The 25,897-nt window shown below is 43.1% G+C and overlaps 1 protein-coding gene across 1 annotated transcript in view; it reads right to left on the bottom strand.

The window, feature by feature from the left end:
* ADAMTSL1 (ADAMTS like 1) overlaps nt 1-25,897 on the bottom strand; it is a 731,209-nt gene that overhangs the window by 214,967 nt on the left and 490,345 nt on the right. The window contains exons 12-13 of the mRNA XM_085634733.1: nt 19,109-19,256; nt 10,734-10,818 (exon numbers count right to left, since the gene is read on the bottom strand). Coding sequence (XP_085490859.1) covers nt 10,734-10,818; nt 19,109-19,256 — 233 coding nt within the window. The remainder of the gene's footprint in view (nt 1-10,733; nt 10,819-19,108; nt 19,257-25,897) is intronic.

Genomic DNA, 25,897 nt, shown 5'->3' on the forward strand with positions numbered 1-25,897 from the left:
CTCTGTTTACCCCTGTCCCCCCCACTCTTCTGCTGGGGACCCTGCCCACCTTTGGCTGAGTCTCCCACTGGACCCTTGTGGACCCTGGTACTGACCCAGCGGTCCGCCTCCTCAGCAAGTTTTCTAGGGTTAGATAGCTTGCTGTCAACAAGGTGCTGGCGTAGCTCTGGAAAACAGTTATTAGACAAGTGCTCCCAAGCAAACAAATCATAAAGAGCATCATAACTATCAACCTTGCTACCCTTTATCCAACCATCCATGGTTCTGCAGAAAAAAGACACATATTCAACCCACGTAGTACCAGGCAACTTCTTACATTCTCTAAAGGTTTGTCTGTACTTTTCTGGGGTTAAGCCATATCTCAGCATTAAAGCATCCTTCATATGAGTATAAGACATCCTATCCTCAGCAGGAAGGCTCAACAAGGTATCTCTCCCCTCGTTTGTAAAGCGGCTCCACAACCCCGTTCCCCAATCCTTCTCAGGGACCCGGTGGGCCAACAATGCTAACTCATACGCTTTAAACCATTGGCTAATATCTTCATTCTTACTGTAATCCTTGATCACATCTTTAGGAAAATAAAACCTACTTTCTGCAGGCACGGATGGAGTGCTGCCACCAGAGGGATTCAACTCTAAACTCTTAGTTTTAAGCTCCATCTCCCTCACCATCTTCTCACGTTCAAACGCTAATTTCTCTCTCTCAAAATCTAATCTTTTGCTCTCCATTTCAGCTTCTCTCTTGCTTCTTGCATTCTCTAATTCCAACTGCCCTCCTAATTTAAGTTTTGCCATTTCTAACTTGTACCCCCTCTCCTTCTCCCTGTCTTCTAATTCTTCGGGGGAAAGGCTCCTAGAGGACGCACTACTGCCTGGAGATGACACTGGCCCATCTGCGGGCTCTTCCTCTTCTTCTTCCTCTTCCGGTACCACCACCGGATCAGAGGGATTTCTGGCCTCTAACCAGGCCTTCAGCGCTTTGAGGAAGTCGTCTTTCCTTGTGAGACCTGTGGTAGGAACTTTAAACTGCTTGCAAAATCCTTTTAGATCCTTTAGCACGTAGGAATCTATCTTCTCCTTATCAAATTCCCCCACAACAATCTCCACAGGTGTAGCAGCTCTGGCATTCTCCATGGTCAAAACTGGCAGTGTTTAAGAAAATAAGCTCCAGGAAAGCGGAGAACAAAAATAGGCAATCCTACCAAACAGACTGTGGCTGCGTTATGGTCTGCTTTCACTATGTAGCGTACACTAATCACTGCACATGAGTCATAAATGCAAAGTTCAAATCCTCACCGCTGACCACCAATGTTAGAACCGGCGGTCTCTAGTTGGCAGAGGTATACACTTCTGACAAATAGGGACCAACCAACTCTAGTCAGGGAAAGGGGATTACACACTCAGATAACCCCTGCTACCCCCTTGGTAGCTTGGCAGAGCAGACAGGCTTATCTCAGAGGCAGTGTGTTAAGCATTTATGACCACATACAGTAATAAGGTGAATGCACTACAGATGGACACGACACAGAAGTTATTATAAAAATAGTATTTTTATATAAGGCTTAGCACAAGACCAAATAACGACAAAAATATACCACAGTCTTAATAAATACTCTTTGGAAGGAAAAATAATAGTTCAAGTAAGGTTTCTTCTTGGCAAATAGTTCTTTAGCAAAGTATTCTTCTGAGCACAGTTCTTTGGCAACAATGTAACCCCCACAGGAGTCACACGACGTCGAGTCTACAAGATTCCCAAGGTTCGGCGTCGACCGCGAGGAGCGCTACGTCGAGCCTGGAGTCGCAACAGACCCCACAAGTACAGTACCTTGAGAAACGAAGAAAACGAGGATCCACAGCGTCGAGATGTCGGCGTCGAGGTCGGCGTCGATCGTGCCTCGGAGTCGGGTCAATCCGCAGCGGCGTCGAGGGATGTCGGGCCGGAGCAGCGCTCACGGCGTCGAGAAGGGCGTCGAGTCGATGCGATCAGCAGCGGCGTCGGGACGGGGTCGCTTGGAGGTAGAGCCGATACTCACTCCTCACTGGCGTCGATACCGGCGTCGAGACGGGGTCACTTGGAGCCGGGGCCGATACCCACTGCTCACTGGCGTTGCTGCTGGCGTCGAGACTGCAGATTTTCCCTTGTGTACTGGAAACAACACTTTCCAGCAATTCAGCAATTCAGTAGATGGGGAAGTCCTTTGGCCCTGTGACTTCAACAGGAGACTGGCACTCTTCCAGTCCTTGGAGATTTTCTAGCAAGTGTTCAGAGAGTACACACCAAGTTCCTCTCTCCTTGTTCCTTGGCAAAAATAAAGAAGCAGCTTTCAGGTTCCTCCACAGCAAAACAGCACTCTGGCAGAAAGGGGAGGCAAGTCCTTAGATCAGCAGGCTTCTTGTCCTTGGTACAGGTTTCCTTGTCAGAAGTGATCTGAGTTCTTGGTTCAGGGGTCCTTCTCTTATACCCCTTTTTCCCTTTGTTCCCTTTGTCCAAGCAGGGCGATTCCCACCATCTCAGGTTTGTTGTGGGTGTTGCCAGGCAGAGGCACCTGGCCTATTCACTGGGCAGGGCAGAGTCCTCAGCCGCCCAGCAGGAGGCGGAGCCAGTATTGTCACTGGTAGGAGCAGGGCTATCAGTCGCCCAGCAGGAGGCGGGGCCAGTATTGTGTCAGGCAGGGCAGGCTACTCTTCCCTCACTCTACGTGTAAACGCCCCATTCACCCCACACTGACTCACTCAGACCTCTGGAGCCACCCAGCCCCTGACACACACACCAAACCAGCAGAGACCGGTAGATAGTTGAACAAGAAAATAGCCACTTTCTAAAAGTGCTATTTTCAAACATAGAATTTAAAAACCATCCATCCTAAAGGGTGTGTTATTAAATTCTGAGTTCAGGGATACTAAACTCGACTTGCTACCATGCTCCCTGAGTCAGATAGATTATAATGGAGTTAATAATCAGTCTGCCCAGTCTGGCCTATTGGAGGCAGGTAGCCCTTCAATAGTGAAAAACGAAAATGGCTGTAATTCACTATTAGGTCATGCCACACACATCAGGGCATGACCTACCTTTTACCAACAATGCACCCTGCCCTAGGGCCTACCATAGAGGTGTCTGAAATGTGGCAAAGTGAAGGTTCAGAGACTGGTAAGTGGGTTTCCTTACCAAGTCGACATGGCAGTCAGGGACTGCACGCAGGCGCCGCGGTGGCAGGCCTGAGACACATTTTGTACGCTGCTTCTGTGGGTGGCACAACCAGTGCTGCAAGCCCACCAGCAGCAGTTAACTTACACGCCCTTGGCACACGCAGTGCACTAGACTAGGGTCTGAACAGTAAGTCAACCAAGCCAATCATGGTAACACCAATCAATGTAACAATTTAACATAGGGAGCACTTGCACTGTGGCACTGATCAGCAGTGGCACAGTGCCCAAAGCAATAAACCAGCAAAAACATCGTAACCGGAGGAGGCAAACAGAAAAAATGGAGGAGAGACTCATGCCAATGATGCCAGGTCTAACAGATTGCTTTTAAATACCATTTCCTTTAATCTATTTTTAATACGGTTAATCTGTGGGAGTTTATTACAAACATTTTGCAGGGCAAAGTTGTGGCTTTCACCACAATTCAACATCCATAAAAAAGTTTATTTTACATCGACACAGGACCTCACATTTGAAAAATTGGAGGGCGTCACAGAGATTGGGCGCACCCAAGTTTCACAGGGTCTTCACCAATGAGGAAAAGTGGTTGGCCACCAGCGGCACGTTGGTCATAGGAAACTGTTGGATGCGGTATATGATCAAAAAAACAAAAATTCAAAGACAAAGCAAATGGTTTAAGTGCTTATTACCTTTGGTAATCAGCACTAAATGTAGTTTAAACAAAACCTAAGAAATGTATTGACAAAAAATACAGTTAAAATGGAGTTATAGTAGCAAGTAGCTAAAAAAACACTGAAATTCAGAAGCTATGATTAGGACCGTAATCCATAAACCACACAGCAAACACGCAAGCCATAACTCGCACATCACATGCGATGCTTATGACCTCACGATATTTATAGCAATAAGTAAATACATCTAAAAGCACAACATAATTAATTAGCATTACATACTCAAACCAATAAATAACGCTATATTCATAGTCACCTGTTTCATATTGCTAAGGGTAACATGATAAATAATCTCATCTGCAAGATTAATTATGAAATTTGTAATTAAGTATCTTGCATCAAACGTGAGTTCATGAGCATTGCATTTGGTGTGAGAGGTATGGTTTGAATACATATTTATATTTACACACTACGTTTGGGTGCTTTTATTGTACAAAATGCAGTGGCATAAAACCCATATTTTACATGGATTTGTGAATTATGGAAAGTCTTTCATGATTCTCTGTGAAATATAGGTTTCACAATCATAATGGCAGTCTACAAGCCACACTGCAGGGTACCTTTGCCATGCCACACTAGGACTATGTGGCAAGGTTATCTAAAAAAATGCTGAAATGTGGTCTAAATTATGCGGCAAAAAAATGCAAATATGGCACATAATCTGACAGTATTATTTCCATCCATTAAAATTAAAAACAACTTTTATTGTGAAATCTGCAAATTACGCAAGTTATATGGCATATAACGTGGCAAATATCATGAAGCCACAATTATGTTGTCAAAGCTATAGCCACATACATCAACTAGCCCTCACCATTGTCTATTGTTTTATCAACACTTTATTCATGAAAGGCAAACCTAAATATGTGAATTCCAATCAGTGCCCATTGTTAGTTGCACTTTGAAGAAAGTTTTTTGAAGCTAACTACTAGTGGGCAGAACTCACGGAATTTGACTCCGTGGAATTCCGCAGAGTTACATAACATCTCTGTGAGATTCTGCAGAGCTTAACCAATGGGTAAAAAATATGCAGCTCACGCTACTCGCGCTGCAATTTAGCACCGGTAGAGAGAGCAGCACTGAAATGTTGAACAAAGGGCACCATGCGTTGCGCAAGAGCGCGTGCCATTCAAGTTGATTTTGCTGCCGCTCAAGTAGGAATTCTGCTTCAGCTGCAGTAAATCTGACCGTGACCACTCACGACTGCCCGTATTAGAAAATTACGCTAGGGGACGCCAAATCTCGCTCGCCAGCACGCATTTTCTGGAACCTCACAGGAGAAAGATTCCACCACGCGGCGATTGGTGGAATATGGCCAGAACTCTGCCTTAAAAAATAACCAAAGGACCAAAATTCCACCAATTTTGCGTGAGTAATGAAGTATTCTACCCACCCCTACCAACTACCCTAATAATCACAGTATATTATAAAAATACATAATCGTTAACATTTGCAACATAGTTCCATATTGCCATCTTGGGCTTTTGGTGACATTTATTGTCTGCGCTTGTCAGTATTAGGTTTGAATAGTTGATGGCAGAGTCTGACAAATTTCAAACAACTAGCAACTATGTATAGTCAATGAACAATCTTTTGCATTATGCAAACTGGTGCGATGATTTTCTCTCTGAAATCCAATGTCAGTAACTGAACTGCAGTTTTACAGCGATATGGTCTTTAAGTCTAATAAGTGGACAAAGCCATTTGAGAACTTACGTTGTGAGATCCCCTTCAAGGCACTTGAAAAACTTGGTCATGATCCTTAACCCACTAAAATGTACACTCTTTACTATATGCTCTCAGGGCACAAATGATTAAGAACTCTACAACTTGATTGAGAATTAGAAATTACATCTGTTATTTTTAACTGAAATATGGATTTCACCACTTTGAAATCATCCAGATCTGTACATTGGTATTCTCCTGGGATACAAGATTTGACACTGAGACTGTTCTAGTTGTATGACTGGTGAGGTAGTGGCGGGAGTTTGCATTACTTTTGAAAGACAACTTTACCTGCCCAAACCTTTTCCTTATGGTACTCCCTTTATCCTGGGCTACTTGGGTGGCGCTGTAATATCTCACCAGAAATATCAGTAGCCATCTTACTTTATTACCATTCGTCGCATGCATAGTCTATTTCGACTCAACAGATCTATGAAGCAATTGTCCACTGCTTCGTACATGCATCAAGGATTGTTATTTTAGGACATGTCCGTCTCCACGTTGATAACTTGGGCAGCACTGCTGCAAATGATTTCTGTAATACTTTTCAGTTTTTTTGACCCTAGACAACTTGTGAAGGGGTCCACTCTTAAAAAAGGCCACACTGTAGATCTGATATGTATTCCAATGAACTCAGTGTCTATCTTGGAAGTGACTAATTTAGCCTGGACTGATCTTACTATGTTTTTGACCCAAGTCCCACATGGCAATCCACCTAACAGTAAGATTCCTGTCGCCCCACTGTGTATATAGCCTAAACTTCAAATTTCTCTAGGTATTCAAAATCCTTCAAGAGCAGACTATGGACCGCCAGTAAAGTATAAATACAGTGAACATGCTAAAAGAGTTGAATAATACCCTCCACATCACCTTTACTTAACCTGTGCATATTTTAGGTGGCTAGACCAAAGCGCAGAAAGGCATGCACATCTGGTTCACTGATGCATTGAAATCATATTCTGTTGAGGATGCTTCTCTAATTAGCTCATGAACAAGAGCTCCTGCTCAAACCACAGTGAATTTTCTCATCACTCACAACAGAGAAGCTGATAATACTTCACATCAACTATTCAGTACCGGTATGGTACCCTGAGTAACTCAGTGATTCTGCAAAGATTTGGTTTCTTTTTCATCACCAAGATCAAGATTTCATAATCATTAACTACCACAGATCCTTCTTCTCTGGTACCTCTGGTTGAGGCTAATAGATCACTGCAATTACTTCAATCTCTAAATCTACTAGGCGTCTTTAAGTTAGGATGCCTTCTACTGTGCATTGGTGGTCAGGTCATGAAAATAATTATCAACTCTTTGGAACTGCGGGTAGTTATGGAGCAATGGAAGCTGTAGTTACTTGCCTGAAAAAGGATCATCTCAGCAGCACACTAGTCTAAAATTATCAGTTTATTACCCTGCTTCCCACTCTAAGCAAAATCACAGAGATGCTTGTTGCAGACCAATTAACTACCTTCATGGAAAAATTCTGCCGCGCTAGACATGAGGCACCTAGGGTTCCGCACGGGCAGAGGCTCCCAAGATGCCTTACTCTTCACCCTGATTGGACTGCGATCAACAGACGAGGAAAGAGTGTTCGCTGGTTTGGTCTTGTTAAACGTCTCCACCATGTTGGACACAGTGGATCACTTCATTCTCTTATGCAATATGTAAGACTTTTGATACACTAGACTTAATATCACAGCGTTACAGCTTTGACCACAATGCACCCACTTTTCTTACTAATCTTAGTAGCTGCTTAGCAGATATAAAATCCTGATGAGCAGAGAGACTATTGGGGGTTAAAGCAATAAGCTTTGGCACACTCTGTCTAGCATTCCTTTTTACTCACTCCACCAGTTCCAACGCCTAAAGTTAAGTCTCCAGGAGCGTGGCTGGACGTAGAACTATGCTTAAAAGACCAGGTTAATTCAGACACGTCTGTTTGCTGTTTTGTTCTTAAATTCTCAAGCATGCTGTTCTCTTTCATTCCTAAGATACTCCACGCTAAGATTTTCGTAGAATGTATCCTATCCCATATCAACCACTGGGACAACTTATACCTGCGTCTTCCCAACACCACCATCATTAAAAGATTCACCCATGAGACAAGATTTACTCATGTCTCAAAGCTAAAAACAATAAATATGAGAAATTGCAATGCCGCTCACTACTTCTTCACATGCCTAGATATAGACTAGCTGGAGTGGGTGGGAGCTCCAGGCGACTTTTAGGCTTCTCGATACACATCAACCTTCCACTTGGCTACTGAAGTGAAAGGCTTCCTGAACTTGCGATATTAATGCAAAATGAAAGCAACAAACACAATAACAACAATAATGACGATAATAATAATAATAGCAATACAATAGTGACAATTGGCGGGGCGGGAGTACCCAGTGCCTTTAAGCGTTTTGCAGTCTACATAGAATAGTTTTAACATTGGTGAAGTGAGAGCCCTCCTGAGCTTGTACCAACAACAATTCATGACTATTGCAAATTATATGCTACTAATTACACAGGCAGCTGTGTAAGGATACAAAAGAGAGGCTTGTTATATGAGATCAGGTATGCTAGTCTTCTTTAATAAGCACCCCAAAACATCACTTTATTGACACTGTTTTCATTAACAGGTGATAATGTGTGCAATTAGGTATTCGCGTCACGCCTCTAGAGCATGGAACAAGCTTCCTTTTCATCTTAGGAATGCTCGTCTCTCCTCTCCTTCAGGAAGGGTTTGAAAACATGGCTCTTCTCCCAGTAGCATATACTCTAGTTTCCCTGGTAACCAGTACTTAGCGCCAAGACACCCCAGGGTAACCGTGCGGTCTACAAGTGCAACTAACATAACATAACATAACATGAAAAGTTAGCAATGTGGGAGCAGTGATCTTGTAAATGTTGAATAACTCTATGGGAAACGCTTGTTCGGAAGGGAGAGTCTGGCTGATGACAGGTGGCAAGGCCAGAAACAGATGTGACAGCTCCACATGTAGCTTAATCTGGTCCAGTCCCATACATGGTGATGGACACAATAGGCTGAGCTCCCCTTGGAAGAGTATAGTTACCAGTGGGAAGTTTTCCTGCCACAGGGACGCTCTCTTGCTTCCCTGCGGCTAGCATGAGAAGGGAAGCGACCTCTGAGGTGTGCTCAGGAGCGATAGAAGTCTTTGCCTGTCAAGTGGGAGAAGATGAAGACAGAGCTGCTGATATTCCCTTTTTTCTTGGACCTTCTATCTTTTTCACATGGTGCCTGCTCCATAAATGGATTCAGCTCCTTGCTTTTAATCTCTCTGGGGTTCCCCTTTCTTCTGGTTCATACTCGTGCCAGCGGTGCTTAGAAGACCTCGCCCTGCTGGCCGCGTTTGGAAGGTGGTGTTCATCACTGGTAGGCTCCCATAGTCCGACAACATCATTCAAACATCCCAGAGTCAAGGGTGGGTACCATGATCATAACAAGGTGCAGAATAACACTGAAAGAAGGGCAGGGGTAAAGTGCAGCAGCACAACACAGAGAAAAGGATGGAAAGGAAGTGGGAGAGCCCCAGCACAGACCTCTCCCCACTTTCAATCTCGCCTTTTCTGCCATGTACCCTACATCCCATGTGCATCTAATTCCCCCATCCTTTACCTGACCACTTTCTCTCTCTATCTCTTTCTCTCTCCATCTGTATGTGTGTGGTATTTTTATACCGTGAACCTAGCCAAAAGGCAGCAGAGTACTGTACAGAGTCAAAGACAAGAATAAAGTCAGCGAGTGACAAGAGAGGTAGCTGACATGAGGAATGTTAATGCGTTGTGATGTAGTGGTCTTTAAACTGGTTTAACTTCAACTCTTTCCTGATTTGGTACAGCGTCTGCGTGGCCCTAATGGACACAGGGATGGGTTTCCAGATCGCTCTTCCTTGTTTGGCATTCCTCACTTCTTCTCTTTCACCACATCTGTCAGTAGGATTCAACTCCCACCCCCACCTCCCCATACGTGCTACTTTTGGAGGGTGTGAGCACTCCTTTTCTACCCATCACTCTAAGCCCTTTCTCAGTTCTGTGTGCCCTGGTGGGTGGGAGTACCCCACTCCCACACTCTGTCTCTGTGGACGAGTTAGTGTCCAGGGCTATTTCTTTCATAGAAGTCCAGATGTAGAGTGGGCCAGCGTTACTGACTTTATTCCAGTGCTTAATTTGAGCCGGTGGTTTCCGGTACTCAGCACCTGCACTTAATTGTAAACACTGGCGCTTGTGACAGTCTGCCACAAGGTGGTGCTGTCTGGCTAATTAAGAGATGACCACAACAACAGTTGTTTATTAATTCAATATACATTAAAAATGACTATTACCTGCTGCCCAAGCCATTTTTACAGCTTTGGAGGCCTGTAATAGTCGGAATTGTCACACTTGTAGGAGTGTGATGGTTAGTAGTTGTGTTGTTACTGTCATTGGCAGCATGGCAGGGGCAATGTGTGGTGCAAGCTGCAGTAGCCTCCCGGCAAGAGCTCTTACACCTATTTTTTTTCCAATTTAAGCACTGCTTTATTCCCTAGGACGTTTTGGACTAGCTCACAAATACTCGTCTCAGTAGCCACTATATTGACCCTACCACAGTGCTTAATTTGAACCTGTGGTTTTGGGTGCTCTGCACAGACACTTAATAATCAACACCGCCCAGTGCAGGTAAGAACGGTGGGACGGTGGGGTGGGGTGGGCGGAGTCAACCGACTTCGGAATAGGGAAAATAAAATAAAAAAAGGATGCAATCACTTACCTTGCGCTCGCCGATGCGGTGGGTGCAAGGTAAGTGGCTTTCTTTTAATTGTATTTTTCCTATTCTATCGTTACTGATAGATTTACAGGAATAAGATGTTATAACTTGACACCGACCATCATTTCTCAGATTTCTTGTGATAACTTTTGGCATAAGACCAGCACGTCTGTGCACCAAACTTCATCGTCTTCTAAAGCAGATAGCTGACAGGGCAAGGGGCTCACATACTACTGACCCAGAATTACCAACATCCTCCCTATTCAAACAACGGGATAGTTGTACCACATGCTTTTCAGCCACATTACCTGCAGCTTATACAGTATCCTTCCACGGTTTATAAAAAGAGTCCGCACTTACGAGGGTTCTTCAGACACAGATGCTCCTTCCTCCAGCTCCTGGGCTTGCTTGTACCATGGCAGCTTTGCTTCCACTGGGAGCTTCTCTGTGAATCAGACCAGCACAGTGGTTACAATTAATGCAATGGATATCGTCTGACAAAAATGTGAAGGTAGTTGAAGTGAATCTATGTATGGAAACCAACCATAGAAAATGTTGTAAGGCCCTTAAAACCTGGCTGTTCCGATCTCTCCTCTCTCTGTTTGCTTCCTCCATACTTTTTCCTCTATGTTCTTGGGTTTAGGCTAGCGCTTTGAGACCCTCGGGTGATATGTGCGCTTAATAAAATCCTATAACATAACATAACAACACAGACTCACTGCCCCCAAAAATGCATGTATCACAGGATTATCCCCTTGTGTCACCCGTAGCCTCAGATGAACCTCCTATTCGCTGATGGGTGTCATAGGGAACTGCAGGGAGGGTAAACTACAGAAAAGAAAATAGGGCCCTGCCTACTTTATGTTCATGCTGCTGGCTAAATGAATCTTGAAACAAGGGATGGCAAGGAAAGTGCTATTAGTAACAATTGGCAAGGTAGGGTTAGCAGCTGCTTCTGCCAGATGTGTAGCAAGGGTGCTGTGAGCCACAGTGCAAGCAAAAACAATTGGCCTCCAATTGCTGTTTGGGTAGTAAAATACAGGAATAATCAGAGTTCAATATGTCCCTTAGGTCTCTGGGCCTCGGTACCAATGCAATTAGGGAGAAGTGTGGCGCAGCGGCCACAGCGGCTGACTCCAGAGTGTGGGGCACACGGTTCGAGCGTTGACGGCAGCTCATCTCAGCATCATGTGACTCTGGGCAATAGCTCACTTAATCCCCCCCGACGTCCCCCAGTGCCTTGAAATCCTTAAGGAGTGATATGTTTGCGCTTTAAAAATAGGAACTATTATTTATAATGCAGTGGCAGCACCCCAATTATAGCTGCTTTTTACTACACAGCCGAGGGCAAGGGGCCTTGTTACTTTCTTGCATCAAGACCGAAGGACCGAAGGACTCTTGCCACGCTGCTGCTCAAGGTCAAGTGAGCGAGTAAAAGCAATGTTAATACACTGAGTTGTATAGAATGCACTATTGGCCCCTTTTAGTTTGCACTGATTGGCGCATTTCAGCTCAGACGTGGCAAGCCAAAATGCGCTGTTCAAATATGGCCTCCAGTCTTGTCTGATGATTCAGAGTTTGAATTGTCCCATAACTCCCCACTGGTTCACGTGGCTCCATGCGATTCTATTTCTTTGTATTAATGGCCAAATTATATATCTTTGTCTGCAGCACATAATCGAAGATACAAGAAAGCCTCGGGGAGGGGGCAGTGTGTATTATATGTAAGGCTCTCTGTTTTCCGTTTTTAATGATTTATACAGATAAATACAGCCAGAAAACCATTTATTTTCCTGTCTGTATTTATTTTTAAATGTGGATAAAAACAGAAATTGGGTTGTTTTTGAATGATTCTATATGCTGTCAATCATGACTGCCAGGACAATAGTAACCCTGGGCGTAGTTTGCATAGTAGCGCTACGCGGAGCTACGCGGAGTGCACTTCGCACTACGCACGCTACGCGTAGCTATGCGAACTGCGTAGTGCAGTAGGGAAATGTTGTTCGCACTGATTGCACAGTGCCGGATGCTTGTCCGCACTGTGCAATCATTGCAAACGGCATCTTGCACAGTGCAAGCGGTCCTTTTCTGCAGCTCAAGTAGATTTGTACTCTAGCGGCAGCTTTCTCAACGCAGACTGGTAATTTTTCGTCGCGAGCATACACGACCACTCGTAATGAGAAACCTGACCTCCCCGCGTTGAGAAACTCGTCGGGAGGTTTATTTTCCACGCTCGCGATCGTCAACTTGATGTTGCTGATCGCGAATGAGGAAAAAGTCTCGCCGGGATGTTGATTTTGCTCGCTCGCGGTCCCCAACTTGACGTTGAGGACCGCGAGCAAGCAAAAAATGCCCGCTACGCGTTTTTGCACTGTGCTACGTGCAATTCGCGTAGTGTGTAGTAGCGCAAACTACGTACGCTCCGCGAGCGTAGCATAGTACTACACCCAGGGTTAGACAATAGCTGTGCAGATTAACAGGCAAGGGGATTACAAAAATATAGGGATTTTAGTAAAGAGCCTTAAACAGCAGTAGATTTGCACAACCTTGATACTAAAATTGACATATTTTCTTACAAGTGGATATTTTACCATCTGAGTGTGTATATATCATTGAAACCTGTCAGGCGTTCCGGCACGAGTGCACATTAACTGGTTAAATAAATGCAGAAATATACACATTTCAGCTTCATTTTTTCACACACCTTAAAATAAATATGTATAAATACAGGTAAAATTATCAAAAAATAAATATGGATAAATACAGACAGAAATGACAAAAATATAAATACTATAAAACCGGGAGCACTAATTATATGTGAACTAATCACGTAACCTTCGGATATATTGCCCCCAAACTCCAGAACAGCCTCCCTTTGCACATCGGCTAAGCAGGTCGGAGGCTGCTTTCACAGACCAACTAAAAACCTGGTTGTTCGAATTCTTACCCCTACAGCCCTTGAGGATGGATTCTTAGTGCTGCAACGTCCCTGTCTGGGGCAGCTAGGCGCTTTATAAATCTCAAACATAAACAATCCTGCTGCCAGAGTTGTCGTAAATGAAGTGGGTATTTTTATATTTGTTATTCATGTTCTAGGCTTACTATTCTCTCTGAGGACATCTTTAAAAACTCTTTAGTCTGAAGGTGCCCTTTATGGACATCACGCCTGGTGGCTATAGAGGGAAGCAAATAAAAATTTTCTTCATCCCAATGCTTAACCACAGGTGGGTGTGCACAAGTAGCAGAAGGTTGTGCTGGTTTTGCAAAATTATTTCCTTGTGTTTTTATCAATGAATTAAGATGTGTAAAACAGTAGGTCCATCACATACAACTGGATCTTACCTGTTGAAGCTGTGTGTTTTTTATATTATTTTTCATTTCCGCCAGTCATGAAACTGGCACTTTTGATATACCGGCAACTAATTCTCTCCCAGAGATGGGAGTCGAATTTGCACCAGTGTGGCCAGTGCTACTTCTGGTCAGGGTGTCCAAATGGTTGACGGTGCACACCCACTTTTTGGAAGGTCCTTGAAGAGGAAGGCGGAAGGACTTCTGCACTAAAATATCAAGGCCTTACCGATATAAAGTCCAAGGCTGTGGAACCCTTATTGCCTGAAACCAACTCATGCTTGGATAATTTTTCCTCAAGAAATCTCTTACAGACCTACAGTAACTTTCAACGCAAGTTCAAACTACCAGCCTCCTGTTGATTTGTCCACTAACAGTCAGCAACGCTGACTCACCCTAGCTCCATAGAGGCACTTTGAGCTTTTTACATATGTCTGATTCCTTGTAGGCATTAAAATGCATCTAATGACTTTAATATGGCCAGAAGGTGGCTCAGTGAGTTGAACACTGTGCAATAACCTACAGGTGTTGAGTTCAAATCGAGTTAAGGTCAACTCAGCCTCCCAGCCTTCAGACTTAGATAAATTACATGCAATGAAATTGGCTGGTACTGGCAACTGTTATTTCCAACAATTAGAAATGCCAGACGTGCAATACTAAACTAGTAGTTATTATAAGAACTAAATTCAAAGAGACTGTTATTAAAATGGTTAATTTGTTTTATTGTTTTTTTTCTTTTTTTCCCCCAGATTTCACCTCAGACGTTCTGGTGCATTTTTGTAAATGCTCATGTTTGCCCCTCCATTTCTTTATGTCTTGACAAAATTGCAGCTGTGTCTGATGACACTCCCGCGCCTCTAAGGTATTAAGACTTGAACTCAATTTGTTTGATGAGCTAAGAGCACACCAAGGCGACTTTGGCCTGCCTGTTTAGGGCTCGCCTAAGAAGGTGCAAGCGCTGTCTCTTGCGAGACATATTATTTTTTAACAGCGGGCTTTAAGCCTACCCAATTATCACTGTTGGTTGGCTTCATTGTCACTCTCCTTTGCTTGCTTCTTATTGGTCAGCTGCTGGAGGTTTTCTTCCACTTTGTGGGTTTGTCCCTTCCTTGGAGCATGGGCGCATTAGTTGTGCCCTTCCACTGCACATTTTTGTAAACGCTACTGTTCTCTTTTTGTTTTAGCACTCCATCAGAGTGCATCTTTTTCAGCTGCCGCCCTTGTGTACTTCTCTCCCCTTCACGTCCCCCCCACTTACCCTCTGCTGTCTGTCCTGTTGCCCCCTACCTTCAGTCTCTATATTGTCCATGTTCTCCAACACCCGCCCTAGTCCTGTTGTCTGTATTGTCCCCACTACCTGCTCTACCTCTATTATCCTAGTTGCCACTCCAGCTCTCTCCCCCTCCGCTGTCTGTGTTGCCCCTCTACTGCTTAGTTTGAGTCGGTGGTTGCCAGTGTGGGCCATCGACACTCATTTTAGGGAACTGGCACTTATTTTTCTGCATTAGACATTAACTGAGAGCAAGAGAGGGAAAAACAAACAAAGCATAAAGACGGAGGAAAAGAAGGACAGAAAAACTGTTATAAAGGGAGAAAGCAGGAGCCTGCAAGAGTGAGGTAAAGGGGCAGGGAGTAAATGAAAGATTCATGAGGTGGATTTAAAACTACCCAGCCTTGGTAGTGGGTGCGCCAACATTTAATTGAACCAGCTGTGGACTTCTGAGCAGAGCCATCAGTCATTCCTTTACAAATTAAGCACTGTGCCCCTCCCACCTCCCTCTGTTGTCCTTGTTGCCCCAACCCACCTCCCTCCATTGTCCATGTTACCCCTGCCATACTCCCTCTATTGTCTGTTGTGCACCAGACATCTGCCCTCTCTCCGTTGTCCGTGTCGCCTCTCACCATAACAAAAAAAGAGCTGCCTGCCATCGCTCCATTGTCCATATGCCCCTCCCACCACCTCTCCCCCATTGGCCATATTGCCTCGCCTACCTGCTGCCCTTCTCCTTTTTCCATGTTAGTCCACCCTCCCTCTGTTGTCCATGTTGCCTTTCTTGCCAGCCTTCCCACCATTATCTGTGTTGCCCCTCGCATCTGCTTTGCCCCTCCCACTCCATCCCCAATGTCTGTTTTGCACCAGCCACTTGACCTCCTCTGTTGTCTGAGCTGCTTCCTCACACGCCATAACAAACAAGCATTGGCATAGCCAATAGGTCTCGCCTTTGGGACCTTATAAGTGTTTAGCCATGCAACAGTTGCATAACTAAATACTTATAAGGTCCCAAAAGCGAGACCTATTGGCTATGCCAAGCAGCCGTGAGGCCGCGAAAGTGAAAGTGATCACGATCACGATCAAACATCAAAGCGGCCATGCGGCCCCGAAAGTGAAAGTAATCGCGGAAAAGCGCTGCACGCGCGCCCGCGCACTTGCACTGTAGCTCTAGGCTGGCCTGGTAGCACTTTTTGGAGCCCTCTCAATAAGTCTCGCCAGACCAGCGCATGCGCTGGGTCAGGCGAGACCTAAAAAGTACTGCACGCCTTCCCTCTGTTGTCCACGTGGCCCCTCCCACTTGTCCTCTCTTTGTTGTCCGTGTTTCCCCTCCCACCTGCCCTAGCTCCACCTACCCTTCCTTCATGTTCGTATTGCCCCCCATCTGCCCTCCCTGCTTCCATTGTCCGTGCTGCCCCTCAACCCGCCATCCCTCTGTTGTCCGTGTTTACCCGAATCACCCACCCTCGCTCCATTGTATAGTGCTGGCCAATTGCACTTTTTTCTTTCAAACTTTCAGTCATGCTGCTTTACAACGTGGCTAAAAACCTTGACAAAGCCAACACCTCTCGTAGGCAAGACCTATTAACTTTGCCAATTGTTAGAAATTGGGCTTTTGGTTGGCTAGGGTATGCACCTAAGCCAGACACAACTTACCATTCTGGTCAGGGTAAACTAGATCCTAGGATAACCTGTGCCCCTCCCCCACCCAGGTATCTTTGCGCAGAGCAGGCAGGCTTATCAGAAGAGGCAATGTGTAAAGTACTTGTGCAACACATCCACACACTAACACAATAACTACACCATAAAAAGACTACACACAGGTTTAGAAAAATAGGTGATGTTTATCTGAATTAAATAAGAGCAAAACAACAAAAATCTAATCAGTAGCTCAAGAGGTATATCTCTTTTAAATAAATCAAGGTAAACATTTATGAGCATTTTCAACAGATGCATAGTGCTGGATTCCTAGAAGAGATAATGCGCTTCTATAAGAATATTTATTGTCCCTCTGGGAGTTCAGTCACAATCCCAACTGTAGAGCAACTGGCTTGTAGTGAGTTAAGGAATCAAAACAGTAGCTGCGAGGAGCGCAGCACAGTAACACAGGGACTGCTCGGGTTTGGTTGTAGACAGAAGAAAAGTTTGTGCACTCAGTTGCAAGGAGCGCAGCACAGTAACAAGGACCACTTGGTCCGGCTGCACACAACAAATTCCTTTGTGAGGCAGCAGGAGAAGTATCCGACAGTGCCAACCTCCTATACGGTGCTCCCGCAGTGGTGATAGTGCCTCGGTGAATTGCTCGGTTGAGTGCGGCAAGGGTGGTGATAGCGCTGTTGAGTTCTTCAGCAGCCTCATCGCCCTGGCAATGGGTAGGGGAGGGGTTCCTCGAGGAATATTGGACCTGTATTAAGGCGAAGGAATGCATCCAGAGTATTACGGCTGGATGTGACTGATATGACCCAGGATTGTGAGGTTTCCTTCTGTCTTTATTTATATTTGTATTTACTTAGACTTGGAGTCGTTTTGGAATACCACTTTTTCATTGTTATCAATAGCCCTGACGAAGTTCTCATTGAACGAAAGCGTTGGCTGATGTCCAAACTTTTACTACTTTGAAGAATAAAAGAAACTTTATGGACTTACTCTAGTGATTTTGACTTCTTCTCTCTGGTGCACCCTCCACAACGGATATATCTTTCTCTCTGGATGCCAGTGGAGCTTCATTGCGGCAAGCTCCGGAGGCATATTGCACAGAACTCTAAATCTATACAAATTGAGATTGATGTGCTGAACTCATGGTCAGCCGCTCCTCGGTGTTTTTGTATATATAACAGTATAGTCAACCCTTTGAATGGAGGCAGGACACCACCTATTCGGATGTAAGTTTGAACCACCTCTCCTTCTCCCTGCCCAGGAAGACTATCAGCATGCAGATGAATGCAGATGTATCCCCTGTCACACTCAACCTTCTTTTGCTTGCTTCTTATTGGTCAGCTTCTTTTGTTGTGGTTGTCTAGAGAGTATGGATAAAGTGTATCTGTTACCCTTGGAGGCTGGCTGCAGGCCCACAGAACTCAGTTAACCTCTTCGATGCATCGCACGGTCCCCGGCCGTCTGACATCATGGTGGGCGTGGGACGGTCGAGGGCTGTCCGAACCACGCACGCGTGGAATTCGCCCGCACTGCAGGGGAATTCCGGCTGCAGCGAAGCGGTTAAGAGCAGAGAAATATCCACTTTCTAATAGTGGCATTTCTAACGTGAAGTGGCTATTCCTTTGCAATCAAGAATTACAGCTTAAAATGTATTTTAAGGAATCCCCAATACTAGCCTATGGAAGGAGTAAGCCACAAAGCAGTGAAAAACAAATGTAGATGTTTGTCACTGCCAGGACATGTAAAACTTAACAGTACATGCCCTGCCTTTTAGTTCCACAACACCCTGTTCTTATGGTCACTTAGGGCCTGCCTTAGGGGTGACATATGTGTAATAAAAGGGGAGGTTTAGGGCATGGCAAGGTTTTAAATGCAAAGTTTAAAAGACAGGTTTGACAGGCTACTTGTGTAGGTGGCACAACTAGTGCTGCAGGCCCACTAGTAGCATTTAGTGTAAGGGTCCTAGGTAGAAGGGGTACCACTTTACAAGGGACTTACAGGTAAACTAAATATGCAATTTAGGTTTACACCAATGTTACCATGTTTAGAGGAGAAGCACATGCACTTTAGCACTGGTTAGCAGTTTTCGAGTGCTCAGAGTTCTAAGGCCAACAAAAAGATACAGCAAAGAGTGGGAGGCAAAAGGCAAAACGTTGGGGTAAGACCACCCTAAGGATGACAGGTCCAACACCATTCCTTGTTTTAAACCTGTGTATGTGGCTTTTGCGGAGCTCAGCTAAAGCATGTCAAACTTCCACCCGCTCTCTGCAGGGTGGTGCTCACACTGCGCAAGATCCTCTCTACACCTCTTTTAAAGGTATTAATAGAGCATGGAGAGAAAGAAAAAGAACGTCAAACCACACACGTAGGAATGATTTTAATCCCTTCCACTCACACTGCATACGTAAAGGAATGCTAAGTATGACTCTGAACAAAGAACAGGTGTAGTCTGTCTCCTTACCTTTGGCCCTGTAGCAGGGCGTGTGCACGAGACATTCTTCCTTGATGTGCGGCTTAGTTTTCGGGCTGCATCCCCCAGTGTGCATGCCTCTGTGATCCATGCAGAGCACCACGCGGTACCTCAGGCCATGTCCACACGTCACAGTACACTGGAAGAAAGAGAAAGGGCCAGTCTACCATGTGCCTGGGAAAGCCTTGTACAGAACAGCATGCAGCAGACAGCTCAGCTAACCCAAGGGAACTCCAGGAAACACCCTATAGCTCCCACGTGCAGGTGCTCACACAGCAAGCTTCGTGTTGTTGTTCATGATGTTGTTCACTGAATTACCTGGTTTAGGAGGAGACACCAAAGCACTGTTTGACGTTCTGTAGAAACACGAACCACTCTGTAGAGGTGTTACATTCACAGGCAGAGCCAAAACGAATGCCAACATTACAGAACAGTCAGTAACCCCAAGGCTCCGAGCTCTATTCAGTCACATAGTTTATGATGAACAACATGCTACTTTTGGTAAACACCGAAAGTGATTTTAGTGCCAGTTACGCTCCGTTACGACTCTCGCTTCTGTAACCTTCCAGAACTTTCTGCTTTGTATGCATAGGCAGTACTTGAAATGGGAAAATGGAAGTGCACGCACTCCCTACCAGAGTACCTGCTTGTTTCCGAGAAGTGCAAGTACCCTCTAAATAAATGTATTACGTCTGTCTCGAGAAGTGCCGGGACTCTCCCTCTCAAAATAAAAAAGTGCCGGTACTCCCAACCGTACTACAAAACAATGTTCACAAGGAACTGATTTGAAGATAATCATCTATCGCATACAACATCAATAGTTGTGTTTGAATTAATCTCTCACAGAACAAACATGAAGTCAATGATAAACACAGTAAGCCTACACACGACCTTTCATAATTTACCAAGCCTCAGCCGAGGTCTTTTATTTAACACAAATTTTTCATTAAATCACATATAAAAACATATTGTATATACACAACTCCTCTCTTTCTTACATTCGCAGTGGAAAGTAAACCCCAGTGAAGAAAACCATAACCTCACAAAAATAAACAAAAATAATAAAAGTGTAAAAGGTTATTGGAAAAATTAACAAGGACAGTTTGTAAACAATATATAATAATCCAGTCAAAGCTGTCTCTTATTTCGTTTGTCGACGGCGTTTCGACCCACTTCTAAATACCGGGTCTCATCAGGACTGTAAATATGGGGACTGGTGGAGGGAAGAAGAAAGAGGGCAAGTATAACTATATTAGAATCAAATTACTAATATATATGGTTAAAAACCTTAAAGGTTTGTAGATTTTTAATTTATGGCTTACCAGTTTTTAGCATACAATAGTCCTTATCGGATCCAGTATGCAAAGGATGAGGAGGATAGAGGTTTACGTCCAAACCTATAGGTAAGGAACATATATTTATTTTAATTCATGGTGTGAATTCAATTATAGAGATAATCATCGAATCACCACGGTGTAGTATATTTACATGTACTTACTTGGACTTTTTTTAAAAATTCATCCACGGGTAAGGGTCAAATGGTTGACCGAATATATGGCGATACACGCTTCCCTATAAATAAGGAATAGTTGTTTTTAATTGTTTGTAATGAATATTCAATCATGGGGGTATCCCAAAATAACACCACGGTTTCGTGTATTTCTTTAAAACCACTTACTTGGGCTTTATATTATTATTCCTCCATGAATATGATTCAGAGGTGCCCCAAATATTCAGGGAGATACGACCTGTTCTTATCTCAGCTTTTCTGTAATGTATCGAAAACATTAATCAATACATAACTCACCACAGAATCTCCACGCTAAAAAACCCGACTCTAATTACTTACATATTGAATTATCTGGAGAGAAAGAAACGTTGTCCTTTAATCCGTGCTGGATCTACTAGATACGAGAGGAAGGGCACTGACTATTTGGCCCTAAATCCAGTGCGTGGTTACTCCGTGTCGTGTCCGTAGCAGAATGAATCTCGCTGGCTCCTGGACCCAGAAATGAACAAGGACTTTATTTGTCAATCCCGGCCGGAAAAAGGGGGCGAGAACAGCAGCCATCTTGTAGTGGCTAGCGATGTTCCACTCAACTATTTAAAAAAAGGAATTTAAGATGAGGATATAGCATATGCTCTAATAATAGAGACCTTATCTTAAAAAGGCATGGATATTATACCTAAAAGCGCCATGTCAGGTAACTTTTTTTCATGAATTTATGAAATGGCCAGGTCTATTTCTGGAGGGACCGGTAACGGCGACGAAAATCGTGGCCATCTTAGATTGGGAAAAAGGGGGGAGACTTTTCCCAATTGTATAGTTAACAAGGGAGACCGGTGAGAATAATGTATTACATATGGCATTTCAATGGATACATCCTGAATTTCAATAGTTACTGATATAAGACAAATTTAACAATCAATATACTTTGTGAAGAACACTCCTACATAAGACGCCTCTTCAACACAGAGGAAGGAAAAAACTAAATCTTACAATGTATTCCCATTATCTTTTAGGTAGATAAACTAATTCTTACAATGTTAAATCCTTATTTCAAAAGTTCACACATTCATATCATTTCATTTCGAAACGACCACGAATCCCAATACCATATAATATCCTTATTTCCATAATATTTCATTTTTGACTGGCCATGGATATACATACAAGGTCAAATCAATTTGTGATATAATCCTTCGACAGTCGTCATCAATATCATAATTCAATCACAATTTATCAATTCACATCATCCTGTCTGCATATACGACAATTACAACATACATAAATCGATTTTTCTATATTTTCCGAAAACATTTTCTTGCCGATTCAAATCTCGCTAGTATGACAGTTTCTGAGATCAAGACATGTGATCCTATATAGTTTAGTCTAGATGTTATACAGAGATCTACTTGTTGACAGAGCCCTGTCAAATATTTCAAAAGAAAGAGACTGGTTAGTGTAGACTAATGAATTTTCGCCACTCCTCAAGATTATTCAAACCATTCTTGATAGACCCACACTTGTCTATCCATTTACATTCTAAAGTCTGGAGAATAAGGGACATGTCACCACCTCTACGCGGAAGTTTAGCTTTCTCCACCACTTGCCAAGTTAAATCATTGGCTGTGTGGTCCTTTTCAATAAAGTGATCGACCAAAGGGGCATTCAAAACTTTGCACCGGATACGGCTCCTATGTTGGCCGATCCGCGCCTTTACTGGTTGCATAGTTTGTCCTATATAAATTAGATCACAAGGACACCAAATGCAGTAAATGACATTAGAGGTTGAGCAATTTGTTAGGTCATGCAATTTGATCTTGATGTTGCCATGTACAAAGAATTTTGTTTCTCTTGTGAGGCTGCAGGCCACGCAGTTCCCGCATTTATAATGCCCTGTCACCGATGGTAATGACCAAAGTTCTTGTATGCTCCTTTCGTTTTTATATACACTAGTGTCTGAGTGAACCAGGTGATCTCTGATGTTTTTTCCTTTTTTTAAAGAAAATAGGGGCATTTCTTTGCAACAATCCAAAGTGTTCAAGGTGGACCAATGTTTTTTGATTATCCGCTGTATCTGCGTGCTCCATGGACAGAAGGTGGTAACACACACAACTTTTTTTATTGGTTCTCTCACTGTTTTCTCTAATAAGACCTCCCTAGGACTAAACCAGGCCCTCTTCATTGAGGTTTTAACCAATCTCTTGGGATATCCTCTTTCACGTAACCTAGAACTTAAAAGGTTTGCCTCTGTGAAGAAATCCTGTTTCTCTGTGCAATTTCGTCTCAACCGCAGAAATTGGCCATATGGTAGGCCATCTCTGAGGGACCTAGGATGGAAACTGTTATACTGCAACAGTGTATTCCTATCTGTAGGTTTTCGATACAGTGTAACATTTAGGTGGTCATCTCAACATCTGATTTTAAGGTCTAAGAAAGGTACCATTTCTTTATTTTTGTAATATTTTTGATTACTACCAGCAATGCTCAGGTACATCCATGGGTGCAATTTTTGCCCCAAATTTGGCAAATCTTTACGTTGGAGACCTAGAAGAAAAATACATCATCAACACCAACAATCCCTTCCACACTAACATCAAGTGTTGGAAGAGATATATAGATGATATCTTCTTTGTTTGGGTAGGCACTGAAGATCTGGATCAATTCATAACATACTTACATACTTGCCAGTCTGCACTCACTTTCACATATTACAAAAATAAAGAAATGGTACCTTTCTTAGACCTTAAAATCAGATGTCGAGATGACCACCTAAATGTTACACTGTATCGAAAACCTACAGATAGGAATACACTGTTGCAGTATAACAGTTTCCATCCTAGGTCCCTCAGAGATGGCCTACCATATGGCCAATTTCTGAGGTTGAGACGAAATTGCACAGAGAAACAGGATTTCTTCACAGAGGCAAACCTTTTAAGTTCTAGGTTACGTGAAGAGGATATCCCAAGAGATTGGTTAAAACCTCAATGAAGAGGGCCTGGTTTAGTCCTAGGGAGGTCTTATTAGAGAAAACAGTGAGAGAACCAATAAAAAAAGTTTTGTGTGTTACCACCTTCTGTCCATGGAGCACGCAGATACAGCGGATAATCAAAAAACATTGGTCCACCTTGAACACTTTGGATTGTTGCAAAGAAATGCCCCTATTTTCTTTTAAAAAAGGAAAAAACATCAGAGATCACCTGGTTCACTCAGACACTAGTGTATATAAAAACGAAAGGAGCATACAAGAACTTTGGTCATTACCATCGGTGACAGGGCATTATAAATGCGGGAACTGCATGGCCTGCAGCCTCACAAGAGAAACAAAATTCTTTGTACATGGCAACATCAAGATCAAATTGCATGACCTAACAAATTGCTCAACCTCTAATGTCATTTACTGCATTTGGTGTCCTTGTGATCTAATTTATATAGGACAAACTATGCAACCAGTAAAGGCGCGGATCGGCCAACATAGGAGCCGTATCCGGTGCAAAGTTTTGAATGCCCCTTTGGTCGATCACTTTATTGAAAAGGACCACACAGCCAATGATTTAACTTGGCAAGTGGTGGAGAAAGCTAAACTTCCGCGTAGAGGTGGTGACATGTCCCTTATTCTCCAGACTTTAGAATGTAAATGGATAGACAAGTGTGGGTCTATCAAGAATGGTTTGAATAATCTTGAGGAGTGGCGAAAATTCATTAGTCTACACTAACCAGTCTCTTTCTTTTGAAATATTTGACAGCGCTCTGTCAACAAGTAGATCTCTGTATAACATCTAGACTAAACTATATAGGATCACATGTCTTGATCTCAGAAACTGTCATACTAGCGAGATTTGAATCGGCAAGAAAATGTTTTCGGAAAATATAGAAAAATCGATTTATGTATGTTGTAATTGTCGTATATGCAGACAGGATGATGTGAATTGATAAATTGTGATTGAATTATGATATTGATGACGACTGTCGAAGGATTATATCACAAATTGATTTGACCTTGTATGTATATCCATGGCCAGTCAAAAATGAAATATTATGGAAATAAGGATATTATATGGTATTGGGATTCGTGGTCGTTTCGAAATGAAATGATATGAATGTGTGAACTTTTGAAATAAGGATTTAACATTGTAAGAATTAGTTTATCTACCTAAAAGATAATGGGAATACATTGTAAGATTTAGTTTTTTCCTTCCTCTGTGTTGAAGAGGCGTCTTATGTAGGAGTGTTCTTCACAAAGTATATCGATTGTTAAATTTGTCTTATATCAGTAACTATTGAAATTCAGGATGTATCCATTGAAATGCCATATGTAATACATTATTCTCACCGGTCTCCCTTGTTAACTATACAATTGGGAAAAGTCTCCCCCCTTTTTCCCAATCTAAGATGGCCACGATTTTCGTCGCCGTTACCGGTCCCTCCAGAAATAGACCTGGCCATTTCATAAATTCATGAAAAAAAGTTACCTGACATGGCGCTTTTAGGTATAATATCCATGCCTTTTTAAGATAAGGTCTCTATTATTAGAGCATATGCTATATCCTCATCTTAAATTCCTTTTTTTAAATAGTTGAGTGGAACATCGCTAGCCACTACAAGATGGCTGCTGTTCTCGCCCCCTTTTTCCGGCCGGGATTGACAAATAAAGTCCTTGTTCATTTCCGGGTCCAGGAGCCAGCGAGATTCATTCCGCTACGGACACGACACGGAGTAACCACGCACTGGATTTAGGGCCAAATAGTCAGTGCCCTTCCTCTCGTATCTAGTAGATCCAGCACGGATTAAAGGACAACGTTTCTTTCTCTCCAGATAATTCAATATGTAAGTAACTAGAGTCGGTTTTTTTAGCGTGGAGATTCTGTGGTGAGTTATGTATTGATTAATGTTTTCGATACATTACAGAAAAGCTGAGATAAGAACAGGTCGTATCTCCCTGAATATTTGGGGCACCTCTGAATCATATTCATGGAGGAATAATAATATAAAGTCCAAGTAAGTGGTTTTAAAGAAATACACGACACCGTGGTGTTATTTTGGGATACCCCCATGATTGAATATTCATTAAAAACAATTAAAAACAACTATTCCTTATTTATAGGGAAACGTGTATCGCCATATATTCGGTCTACCATTTGACCCTTACCCGTGGATGAATTTTTAAAAAAAGTCCAAGTAAGTACATGTAAATATACTACACCGTGGTGATTCGATGATTATCTCTATAATTGAATTTACACCATGAATTAAAATAAATATATGTTCCTTACCTA

This window comes from Triturus cristatus, chromosome 2_1 (assembly GCF_964204655.1).
Source record: "Triturus cristatus chromosome 2_1, aTriCri1.1, whole genome shotgun sequence".
Taxonomy (NCBI): domain Eukaryota; kingdom Metazoa; phylum Chordata; class Amphibia; order Caudata; family Salamandridae; genus Triturus; species Triturus cristatus.